Source organism: Coturnix japonica, chromosome 13 (assembly GCF_054131305.1).
Source record: "Coturnix japonica strain WE chromosome 13, WE-NBRP24, whole genome shotgun sequence".
NCBI lineage: Eukaryota > Metazoa > Chordata > Aves > Galliformes > Phasianidae > Coturnix > Coturnix japonica.
In genome coordinates this window covers 17,973,168-17,985,211 of record NC_140675.1, presented here as the reverse complement: position 1 = coordinate 17,985,211, position 12,044 = coordinate 17,973,168, and the positions used below count along the sequence as shown (strand labels likewise).

The 12,044-nt window shown below is 36.8% G+C and overlaps 1 protein-coding gene across 38 annotated transcripts in view; it reads left to right on the top strand.

Moving 5' to 3' along the window:
- RBFOX1 (RNA binding fox-1 homolog 1) overlaps window positions 1-12,044 on the top strand; it is a 541,423-nt gene that overhangs the window by 357,228 nt on the left and 172,151 nt on the right. For 5 of the 38 annotated variants that reach the window (XM_085514231.1, XM_085514232.1, XM_085514215.1 and 2 more), the window contains 2 exons: window positions 1,023-1,085; window positions 1,173-1,243. The exons of 28 other annotated variants lie outside the window; for them this stretch is intronic. In XM_085514231.1, the coding sequence (XP_085370357.1) occupies window positions 1,202-1,243 (42 nt within the window). In that variant the 5' untranslated portion in view covers window positions 1,023-1,085; window positions 1,173-1,201. Of the gene's footprint in view, window positions 1-1,022; window positions 1,244-12,044 lie in introns of those variants that run through there. 5 more of the 38 variants (XM_085514236.1, XM_085514224.1, XM_085514207.1 and 2 more) reach the window with 1 other exon arrangement.

Genomic DNA, 12,044 nt, shown 5'->3' with positions numbered 1-12,044 from the left:
GTATCACATCAAATCTTGTCTGCAATTAGTTATCTGGAAAAGTAATTATGCAACAAAATCAAGTAGCTTAAGTTAGTGATGTGGAGCACCCTGGTTATTCAGAAACTGTAGGAGAGGATGATTTATATATTTTCCTAACTTGTAACGTGAAGTTTTAAACACTTAATTCTTAATTGAATTAAAAGTATCTCGCCCAATTTAATTCTTGTCATTAACCATATCTGCAATTGAGGATATACACTGCATACATAACGAGTGTTAATGACTGTTTGTTTTGTCTAAAGTATAAATGTTTAGCTGTAGAAGAGAATGACTTGCAAATAGTGCATTAAGTAGCAAATCTGTTTTGTTTAGTGAGAAAAAAAAAAACAGGCTGAATTTCCCCCCCCTCCCTTATCTCTTACACTGGGTGTGAGTTTAATTGGAGAACAGATGAAATTCTCTAAAGGTCAAATTTGTCTTTTTCAAAAAGCTGTGATAAATGCAACAACATAGATGTTGTGAAAGGTTAGAAAAGCCATTAAAATATAATTTACACTAAGAAGTTGTTAGCTAGCTCAAATATTCAAAATAAGCAAGAAAAATGCAATGAATCAAAACAGTATGTATGAAATGTAACAGGCTTGAGTTTCAGCTCTCACATGAATATTGTTTAACAGTTAATAAATACAAAGAAACAGTAATTTGCACAATCATAATAAAGCTGCTTTTTCTTTTTCTTTTTTTTTTTTTTAAAAGCTTCTGATAGCAACTGTTGCCATGTGTATGCCAGTCCCTATTGCATTATTAGTTCTAATCCTGTTTGAAATCCAGGTTGGGGAGTTTGAACTGTATGTGTTTATTACTTAAAAATCTGAACTGATAAAGAGTAGTTGGTTAGTCATGTTATTTAAGCTGGTCCCAAAATAGCACCTTCCTTTTTGGGTAGAGTTAGCTTTGCAGCTGTTGTCTCTATCTGTTGTCTCTGAAGAAAAATTTAACATTAAGAGTTGCTGACGTCAATTTTTTTCTTTTTTTTACAGCTGATGTGGGCTTTGCCCCTGACAGAAGTTATTTGGTTCTAGCTCTGAGTTTGGAAGAAGTTGGTATATAGATTTTCCCCTAACTTTCAATTGATGTGTTTAGCTTTAGTGGGAGTAATACTATCACTTAAACCATGTTGTCGTCTCAAGGAGTTTTGCTACATCCATATGGAGTGCCAATGATTCTGCCGGCAGCGCCATACTTCGCTGGACTTGTTCAGGTAATGCAAGGCCGCTTCCAACAAGCAACTTAACTCTAGTGCACTTAGAGTAATAATTGGAATTTTTATGGTTGAGAAAGCAAACACTTTTAATACAAGCAAAAGCTCTCATGTATTCGGTGAGAAGACAGTAGGAAATCAAAAAGATGGATCACCCTAATCTGTGTATTGACATCTCTCATGGCTGAATAAATGGTGTAGTTGAGCTATATTTGCTTCTATTGATTTGTCTGCTATTTAACATTCATGCCTTTGCTTCACAAGGTTGACCACAGGGCAGAGGATTTGCTATCCCTTCTGTGTTTCCGAGGGACTCAGCATTCCCACGGCAGATCATAAGACAAAGTAACTTACTGTGATGTGTTTAGGTTAAGTGTTTTAGCACAGCAAGTATGAATAGTGTTAAATAAGCATTAATTAATATGTTATGCATCTCACTGAATGAAGAGGGATTTGTAGGTTTTTGTGTGTAATATACGGTAGATTACCTGTGGTATCTTTAAGTCATGAGAGTGCAAGATCCTGCTTGTGAGAGTTTTGTATTTTAAAAGTTAACTGGCAATTACTGGATTTACTTACCTTTGCTGTGATGTCTGTATTTATGATGATTTTATCAAGAAGTGGAATTTTCTGTTGTTAGACTTGAGATTTGTATGGATCATGTAAACATTAATAAAGCAAAAGCTATTCCATTGTTTTTAGTAGGAAAAAAAAAAAAAAAAAAAAAGATGCTAAGAAAGGATTCCTATAAAATTTTCAAGCATTCCCCAAATGAACTCTGCGTCCCCTATAAATGGCAGTTATGGCCGCTACGTATAAAAAGGCTCTAGGGAGAATACTGTGTGGTTCTGCATTTCTGTGTCTTGGTAGCAGTCAGTCAGATTAACTTGGGAGGAGAGGCTTTTGTTTAAAATTGTTGTTGCTCTCTTTTGCTACAGTAATAGTTGGTGAGTGTAGAGGTGGAATCAAAACATGAAACAGGTTTGGTGGTTTTTTTTGTGTTTGGTTGTTTTTTTTGTATAGGTCCATTTGGCATTCCAAGATCATGAATTTTTCTTCACTTCAGGCTTAATATCAGCCATGTGTCTAAAAAAGAAATATAGCATTGCACAGTGGCTATTATCAGGTATTGAAAAAATGTCTGCAAGCTGATGCTGTTTTTGTGGGGGGCTTTTTTTGTTGTTTTATGTTTTTCTTTTTTAATTTAGTGAGACCCGGTATTACACAGGAACACATCAAGCAGGCCTTAATATCCATTAGAATTTGGGGGTGAAGGTCGGACACCAGAGCTCAGTCAGACCCTGTGCCATCCTGTCCAATAAATAATTACAAGCAAATCGTGCCTTTCACTCTATACTGATTGATGTTGAAATTGCTTTTGAAAGTTCTCATAAGTTCCTGTTATAGATTAAGTGCTGGTGTAGGAAAAATAACTGCACCCAACTGAAATGGGTGAATGTAATCAGGTTTAATGGACTCAAGAGCTTGTTGGGAATTAAATAACTATTGATTTGTTGGAAAGTTGCTGTCATTACAAAATGCCACTCTGGGCGCATTATCCAAGCAGATAGATTGGAAGAAAGGGCCCTTTGAAAATTCGGGATGCCTTATTTCAAATCCTTTTTTTCTTTCCTTGGGAGGTTATATCTAGGTCCACATTACTCTGTTAGCATAGGTCTAAAATAGTAGAACAATAGGAACTATTCTTTAAAGAATTTGTTAATTATAAAGGGTTTGGATGAAAAATGTTCATATGGTTTCTTGTGTAGTCTTTTCTCTGTTCTCCCATGCTCTAATCTAATTCCTGAATGCTGAGATTCAGAAAACAAAACAAATGTGTAATCTTAGTGGGTACACTGGGATGCTAAATGGTTTCTCTCAGCGCAAGGTTTTATTTACGTTAGTGTTACATGCATTCAGCTTAAGGTATGTGAATATTTATTGTTTTTTTTTTTTTAAGTAAGCAAGTTTCCAAAATCTTAATCCAACTATCCAAAAAGGCATGGTGCAAAGGGCGCTTTGTTGACATACCTTGGTCATCCTCTTCGCAGCAGTGATTGCATAATGTTCAGAACTTGGATGGGATTTTTAAAAATATATTTATAAACTAATTATGCAAATGTTTTCATTGAGTTTAAATGTGTCAAATCATGTTAAATATGATACTTGCAAAGTAGCAAGTAAATAAGTTTCCAAAAAAGGTTATTTATTAGAGGTATTTTTATTAGTAGTATGGAAAATAAAATCTCTTATCTTTCTCTGTTCCTCCTCTTTGGTAAAGCTGTAGGAGGAGAAATCACATGCAAGTGCAAACAGTAAATAAATAGCATTATGCCTCATGGTTGGAGAGGTGTTTTCTGACTTGGCACAAAAGAAGCACTGGCAGCTTTGCAGGTTTTCAGCAAGGCTGCTGTGAGGAGTGAAGCAGGCACAGCCATCCAGCAACCGCGTGTGCTGCAGGCAGTGAGGCCTACTTCGTATTACAACTATCATACTGTTTCCTTGGCAGGTGAGACCAAACACATGCCATAGAACAGTATGTGGCAATCCAGGAAAAGACTTCTTATCCTGCCCTTGGTTCATATCCCGATTTAGCCATTTGATTCCCACAGGGGAACCCTTATGTCCGGATAAACAGTGAAGTCAGTAGGATGTCACGTGAATGAGAAAGATCCATCTGACCACCTGAGTGCAGGATCACTGCCCTGTTGGTAGTAATTTTGGGTACGTGTTGCTGTAGTATCTTACGTGTTGTCAGAATAAATGTGTGAAATGTAGTTCTGTTTATTGTAAGAATTTCCAGGAGCAAAATCAACTGTTAGCAATCCATAGAAAAAATGTGCTCTGTAGAATAATAGGTTAAATGTCTATGTATTAACTTCCATAACTAGATATTTAAAACATCTGCAATTGCTTTGGATGAATTTTATGCTAGGCCTATGACAAGATATTTTAAAAACACAAGTGTAATACATGAGACTTTAATGTTGAAAGCTGAATTATTTATTGCACGTCTGGCTTAGGTGGCTCTATTTCCTTTTAGTAAGAGAGTTTCCCATAGGTATTACTACTATAAAAATTATTGAAGACAAAATTACTAAGATGTTTCAGTAAATTACTTGAAAATTCTAAGCAGAGAAACGTCCATTTTTTACAAAGCATGCTACTTTAATTTAAAGTTGAAAAAGGTTCTCTGAATATGATAGCTATTTTTAATGTACATTTAAAGCATACTTTAATTTTAGGCTTAGTGAAAAGAAAAGCTAGAATGTTTTCTGAGGGCTGAAGCTTACATTCATTGTCAAAAGACTTCAGTCAACTAAAGCCCTTATTTTTCTTTCTTTGCTTTTTTATTTGTGTGGTGGTAAAGGGAGGCAGAAAAATAGGAATGTACGGTGCTGGATTAACTATTTGGACAAACTGGGAATTACTGTACTTTCATGTACATCATTCATCATTCTAAATTTTCTTTGAGATATTTTGATTCTGTCTGATTTTCCAGAACTGGATTACTGATATGTTGAATTGACAGCTGAGAAAGTGGTAATCTAGAGACAGTTCCATTCTATTTTAGGGCCAAGTGAGAGAATTGCTTAGAATATGTTGTGAAAAGTAGTGGTGCAGGCTGCTTCACAGCTCTGTCGTTACCAGCCTGTAAAATTCTTGTCTTTGTGCTGTATAGGGTAAGTGTTAGCAGTGAATAAATTCAGCATGTTGGTAGATGCCAGTGTGTTAGGCTACCTATAAAATCTCACCTACTTTTTGCAGCCCAGTTTTGCAAAATATTGTGGATATATTTTCTTGCGGAGATTTCCATTGAAAATACTTGGGTAATTTAGTAGTTTTCACTTGAATAATACTTTACAAAAAGGAACAATTAGGTTTTAGTTCTTCCCATGCTTGAAAGTCTTGTTGGATGTCAGAATGCAATCTAGTGGGATGGAATGAATACCTCCTATTTACACTGACTATATTGCCTGTTTGAAATGCAGTAAGCAGATAGTTTACCTTTGATGCAGATCTGCTCTGGACTGTTGTGACATACTGTATTTGCAGGTGGTAAGGGTTTCCTGCTGTTTCTGCACTCCCCAGTTCTTCTGTGAGTGAATGACAAACATGTTTTACTACTGCAGCTGTCTTTCATATGATTGTTCATTTGTTTTGTTTGGGAGAGAATGTATGTAAAATTTCTTTTCTCTCCCTACATAAGTTGCAAAGTTTTTCCCCCTTCTGTATCAAAATGACTTTTAATACAATACCTGAGGGAAGTGATGCAGATGGTGCTACATGGTCTGAATAACTTTATTTACAGTAATTTCTGATCATTTTTACCTCTGGAAATAAACCTTTTTTACCTCATATTATACATGGATCAAGTGATGTAGCCAAAATATACTCTGTACTCTCTAAGCCGGGTTGAATACTGGCCTAGGTGCTTACGGTGGGACCTTTTTGTATTTATCTGAAAGAAAGGTTGGAGGTTATATACCTTCCTGTGCTAAATAGTTCCTTACCCTCTAACATTGCTATGTATTTGACATCAATTTTGACTACTTTTGAGAAGTCTAGAAAAGCTTATTTTTAATTAAGTTCACACTTGCTTATTTAACTTTACCTTGAAATTCTTCTGAAAAACATAATCACAGTTGAATCAGAGCTTTAGAAAGAAATTTACTCTTGGCAATGTTTGAGGTACGGAAAAGAGAAAAGCTCTACAACTGTTTCAACACAATCCTAGAATGGAATTGTTATTACTTCGTAAAAACCAAACAGTTATTTATAGCTGTCAGAATACAGAGTGGTCAAGGATGCTAAGCGTATGCACTGTTTGGATTTTAAGTTTATGGTACTTCAGACTGCCCTATTGCTCTTATTAAAAAAAAATAATAATAATAAAAAATTCCCTAATCTTCCTAATTCATCAAGCTGCACGCTTGGGGAAACAAATCCAACCAAACAAGGGGAAGTGTTGTACATAACGTTTCAATGTTTATAGCAATTGCCTGAAACTGCTGATGATCAAAACAATTATGGAGGAAAGGAAATAGATGGATCAGGTCCATTATATCCTTGGTCATTGTGTACTTGGGAAGCCGTCCTGCCGGGCTCCTGTGGTGACTTAGTGTGTATACATATGTTGTCAGATAGAACAGTTTTGATTGTTGCTGATTGCAAGATTCCCAGAGTATCATTTTTAACTGAAATATTTCACTGGATTGAATGGAGTGCATGTTCTTTTTAATGCAGAAATGAATGTTGATTTTTCCTTTTTCTTTCTTTTTATACCTTCCTTTATGAAGAAACAGTTAAAATCGGGCATAGGGAAACGGGAAACGTAACAGATGTTCATACACTTTTCCCATCTGAAAATACCTTCTTCTGGCCAAATTGATTGTTAGGCACAATTAAGCCCAGCATATACATCCTGTGCTATAAGCCAAATCTGTGGGATATGTTCTCAACGGGGGAAGTACAGGTTTAGGCGGAAGGAAGTTTGTATGAGCTTTGATCTGCAGTATATTTGTGAGAATCACCACATTAAAAACGTGAGGAGACAGGACTGAAAGTTCCAGTTCTGGGCTCGCCAGTACAAAAAAGACAGGGATCTCTTGGAAAGAATCCAGTGGAGGCCTGGAGCATCTCCCTTATGAAGAAAGGCTAAGTGAACTGGGTTCTATTTAGCCTTGAGAAAAGAAGACTGAGAGGGGAGCTGATCCAGGTCTATAAATATCTGAAGTGTGGGGGGGCAAAGTGGTGGGTCCAGGCTCTTTTCAGCAGTGTGTGGAGACTTGAAAAGGGGAAATGGCGAGAAACTGGAGCATAGGAATGCATTGCACACAAGTGAGTGTAAGAACTTCTTTATGGTGAGGGTGGTGGAGCCCAGGGGGGTTGGGCAGTCTCCTTCTCTGGAGATAGTTGAGACCTGCCTGGACACCTACCTGTGCAACCTGATGTAGGGAACTTGCTTTGGCAGGGGGGTTGGACTTAGTGATCTCTGGAGGTCCCTTCCAACCCTTATGGTTCTGTGAGTCTATGTTCTCATGCAGTGCAATGTAAACTGTATCTTTAAGAGAAACTTTCGGTCCGTGAAAATATTCCTATGCATTTCAGGGATGCTTGCACTTGAAATCTGGTCTCTGAGTGACATTTGGTAATGTGTTGCCTGCTCCCTTAACGCTTGTGATATTACGCCTTGTTCTGCTCCACATTCAGGGTAATTGTCACTGCAGTCAGCTTTATGATGGCAACTCCTCGTGATGACCACGGGGCTACTATACTTTCCTTTACGTGTATTATGTCTGCAGCATGAGTTTCTTTTTGATTGTAGATGTATACTTGTTGGGAAGAGAGGAATATCCTTCCTTTCTTTAGACCTTTTTAAATTGTGCATGACATCTATTTATGCAGAGAGTGGGATTTACCATTTCAAATGATATGATATCATCAACAGTTGAAAAAGATGCCGAGAACCACTCTTGTGATATATATTGTAACTGAATACACTGGCTCTTCGCAAAAAAAGTGTGCTTTTCTGGTATCTCAAAATTTTGTGATGATTGCCTATTTTTGTTGTATCAGAATATCTTAGACTCTGTGAAAGTGTATTGACCTAAAAATGTCAGTAGGTATCTTATACCTGTCTTAAGATTCTTTTTTGCAGGAAAGAAAAAACACCACACTAGACAAAAATGCAAGACAGGCATTACTTCTTTTGTTGTGTAATTCCTGTCTTTTAATAATGTAGAAAGCTTTGTACTGGGGCAGTAAAAAGCACCTAATTTGTTTGGCCATTCAGTAAGACATTTCTCTGAAGTATACATGGTAGCTTTAAAATCATTCTGTGACTGTACTCCTATTTTTCTTTTTTAATCATCTTTGCCTGACGCAGTCCAGGGTATCATTGGCCTTTGTTACTGAAAGAACGCATTGTTGGCTTGTGTTCACATCAGTGTCCACCAGGACTCCTGGGACCTTTCCTGCCAACCTGCTTTCTAGGAGGGTACCCCCAGCACGTCTTGGTGCCTGAGTTGTTCCACTCCAGATTCAGGATATCAGACCTACCCTGGCTGACCTTTATCAGGTCCCTGGCTGCCCATTTGTCCTACCTGCCCTGGTCCCTCTGGATGGCAGCATGACTCTCTGACCCATTAGCCACTCCTCCCAGTGTTTGTCATTTGAAAACTTGAGATGCTTCTCCTTCATTAGAATAGCATAAACTTTATTTTTCATTATATCATTTAGAATTATGTTCTGAGTACCACGCTTCAGTTCATTTTCAAAAAACATGATACATGCCCCATAGCATAAAAATAGTTTGAGTTGGCAGACAGACACCTTCAGAGACAGATCCAAGATATATTTTTAGGGAACACTGTATACTAGCAGGCACTTAAAGTACTTGTGAAAATGCTTCTTGAGTATGACGCCTGTTAGCTCATGAGGTGATTCTCAAATGTACTGTCTAAATTGCCATCCGTTTTGCTGTTAGCTCCCTAACCTAAGGATTAAAACAAATGTGTTCATTTCTCTGTGGTCATACTGTACAACGATACCACTGCACTGTTAATATTTATTGCATTTTGCACTTTGTTCTGTATGCTTGGATAATTCCCTTTAAGCAGTGTGTTCCTTGGAGGCAAGTATAAAAATGTAGGTAATATTTATTTGTTGCTTTTTTTCCCTTCATTAAGTATCATTTGTGACTCAAGAATTCAGTGAAGTAGTGTTACTTAACCTCCACACATTTTTTGGAGGAAAAAAAGCCCCTTTCACTTCCTTTAATAATTAGCTTTTGGTCACTGTCATTTATTTACTGCTGTGGAAATGGAAAAGTCAAATTAGCGTTACATAATATATATGTTTTTTTCCTGTCTCCGGAGAGAACGTTGTTTAAAAATTGATTCCATAGTCTTTGACAAAAATCTTTTTCTCAAATGTAACAAAACCTTTTTTTGGTCTTTTCATTTTTTATTTTTTATTTCTTTTAAACTTCAGAGTCAGAAAGTGAATGTATACATTTATATAAAAAAGGTTTCTTGCTGTGAAGAGGGATTTCAGATTCACAGACTCAAAGACACTCAACCAGGGAGGATCTTTATGGTAATTCAGCTTGTCCTCTTGAATACACATGCTGCAGGATTTCTGAGACTGGCTGAAAACAGACCTCTTGGAAGATATTTAATCTTGTTTTAAACATGCAAGTAATTTCAAATCCATCAGTTTCACTGATACCCTACTGAACTGTTTGAATGTTTAATTACCCTTGCAGTTAGGATCTTGTGAGGCTCTATTTCTCTTTATTTTAGCCACTTGTTCCTGCTGTTTTCTTTGCCTGCGAGACTGGAAATGCAAAATAGCCACATACAAATAGGAAAACCCATGAAGTGCGTGTACCACCTCCAAGGAGAGATGTGTACATCACAGAGATGGAGAGAAATAGGGAAGGAATGCATCTTATAGGATCATGTAATCTACTTCTCTGCCTGAAGGGAAGATGAACTTTGCCTATGTCATTCCTGACAGATGTTTTCTGAGCCTGTTCCGATGATCTTGAATGACTGAGATTCAATCCTCTCCAGGCATGTTACACTTTAACTAGAGGTTTTTTTTTTTTCCTGGTGACTCACTTGAAGTCTTTCATTTTATAGTTTAACCCTCCGATGTTGTAAATTTGGTGTGGACACGCAAGCAAAATATTTCTGTCCCTTTCCTAGTGGCCAATGATCCTTTTGAAGATGAGTATGTGTCTGCCTTCTCTTGTGGTAATGGCATCCTCATTCCTTCAGTCTTTTCTTAAAGAGTTGCTCTTAACCTACAAGACGTTATGGATAAGATCTTTAAGTTCACGGAAGTATTTAAGTACCTAATTTCTTATTTTGAGGAAAGTACAATATAATGCATGGAGCAGGAATTTCCTTTAGATTTCTGCAGTCTAACTAGGAGATGATAATACAGTTTTGGTAGTAGATGACTTACAAATGTTGGATTTTTTTAAACATCCTCTTAATTGAATCTATTTCTGATACAGTACTCAAAGAAATAGCAATCATGCCTTTGTGAAATAATCTAGTTAAATGAACACTACTGAAATTTTACCTGGGGTTTTTGACTGTCAAGTTTTGTGCAGGAGGAAGAATGTTCAAAGCACAGGCTAATTCCTTATCTTTGTGTATCTACTTCTTCATCAGCAACTCAACTGGGACTTAATTTTGAGATGCTGCTGTGTGTGTGGCAGTACTATTTTCTGTGCTTTCTTTAGTGAAGCTTATTATCGGCATTGGATTTACACGTTCTTGCAAATATGAAAAGTCCAAATATGATACATGTGCTTTTCAGAGCTACAGTGCTGTAAAGTCATGTGGTACAAATTACAGTTAATCCGTATTTCCTTTGACAGCCTCCAGTAAAGGAAGGCATTTTGGCATGTGTCTAGATACATTCCTGGCCAAGAAGGCAATGAAATTACAGTAAAGCACATGCTGAAATGCATTCCTCAATTGGGTTCATAGCACTCATTTAAGTGTGATCACATTTTCTGTTCTCCCCTACTGTTATATTGACGATGGGGTCTGGAACTCTAAGGCAGAGTCCAACAATAGTCTGAGATCACTGAGAAGTGAAATAAATGAGTCTTTGCAATCTGGAATTTTCCTGGTTTTATTTGTATCACTTTATACAGAATACTGCACAAACCCTGTGCATACTGCATTTCTGTAACCATTCTTTTTTGGCCTAATTTACTTTTCTTTGGTTCATCACAAGAATATTAATATGCTGAGGTGTGCTCTGCAGAAATCAGGCTGGTTAGAAGATGAGGCCTTAGTGCAGGAAATCCAGTGGAACCCCCATAGTCCCTTCCAGAAGGCCTCCAAGACCTGGCAACAGACACTCTTGGTGTAGAATTTAGCAGGTAATCTCAGTGAAGAAAGAGATATTTCTTTCCTTTTACTGATCAGTACCCAGACACAAAGGGGAACATGGTTAAATGTATATTAATATGAATTTGTGTTTCATATCATGGGTGAAAAGAGATGTGGGTGTTACCTTTCCTTATATTTTGTAAGGATAGACAAGATGTTAGACAATTAAAACTATTGTTACTTTCAGTGTAGTTTTTCTACTGGGTTTTAATTTATCATTCTCCTAGGATTTTCACATCAGATCTTGTGTAAATAGGAGTTGATCAGTGTAATGTGGGCAAATAAGTAGCGTAATGTGGGAAATTTGCATGAAATTCTGGTCAGGTTTAAGTTCTGTAGACATGCAGGGATACAAATAATGTTGTGTTGGGATTTTGAGTTATGTTGTATGAAATGAGAAATTCTGATATGTAAACATCAATAGGAATCACAGAGAAAAAATAAAACAAAACCCAAAGAGATAAAGTTCTTGTAAAGGTGCTCCATACTCCCTCACTTGCTGTGTTTATTATCACCAGGATGTGCTTAAATTATGCTCTGTACGCAGTGAAGCTTTGCTGAAGAGTGTCAGTCAATACTTACAAAACTGTCATGTACTCTTCCCCAAGTTGAATTTACTCTGGCACCTCGAGAAGAAATTAATGAAATCTTGTTTTACTGCAGGTGCATAGCCAGTTTTAATAAACTACACATTAGCGATCTGAAGTACTTCCTATGCAATTGCCTTTTGTCTGGATTGCTGAAACAGCCTTTGTGGGATGAAGGGAACTTTAGTTTGTATGTATATATGTATATATATTATTTATTTATTTTTTATGGCAGACATTTACTTTAGTGATACGTTAATTTACTCAGTTATTTATCATACCAGTGATAGATTA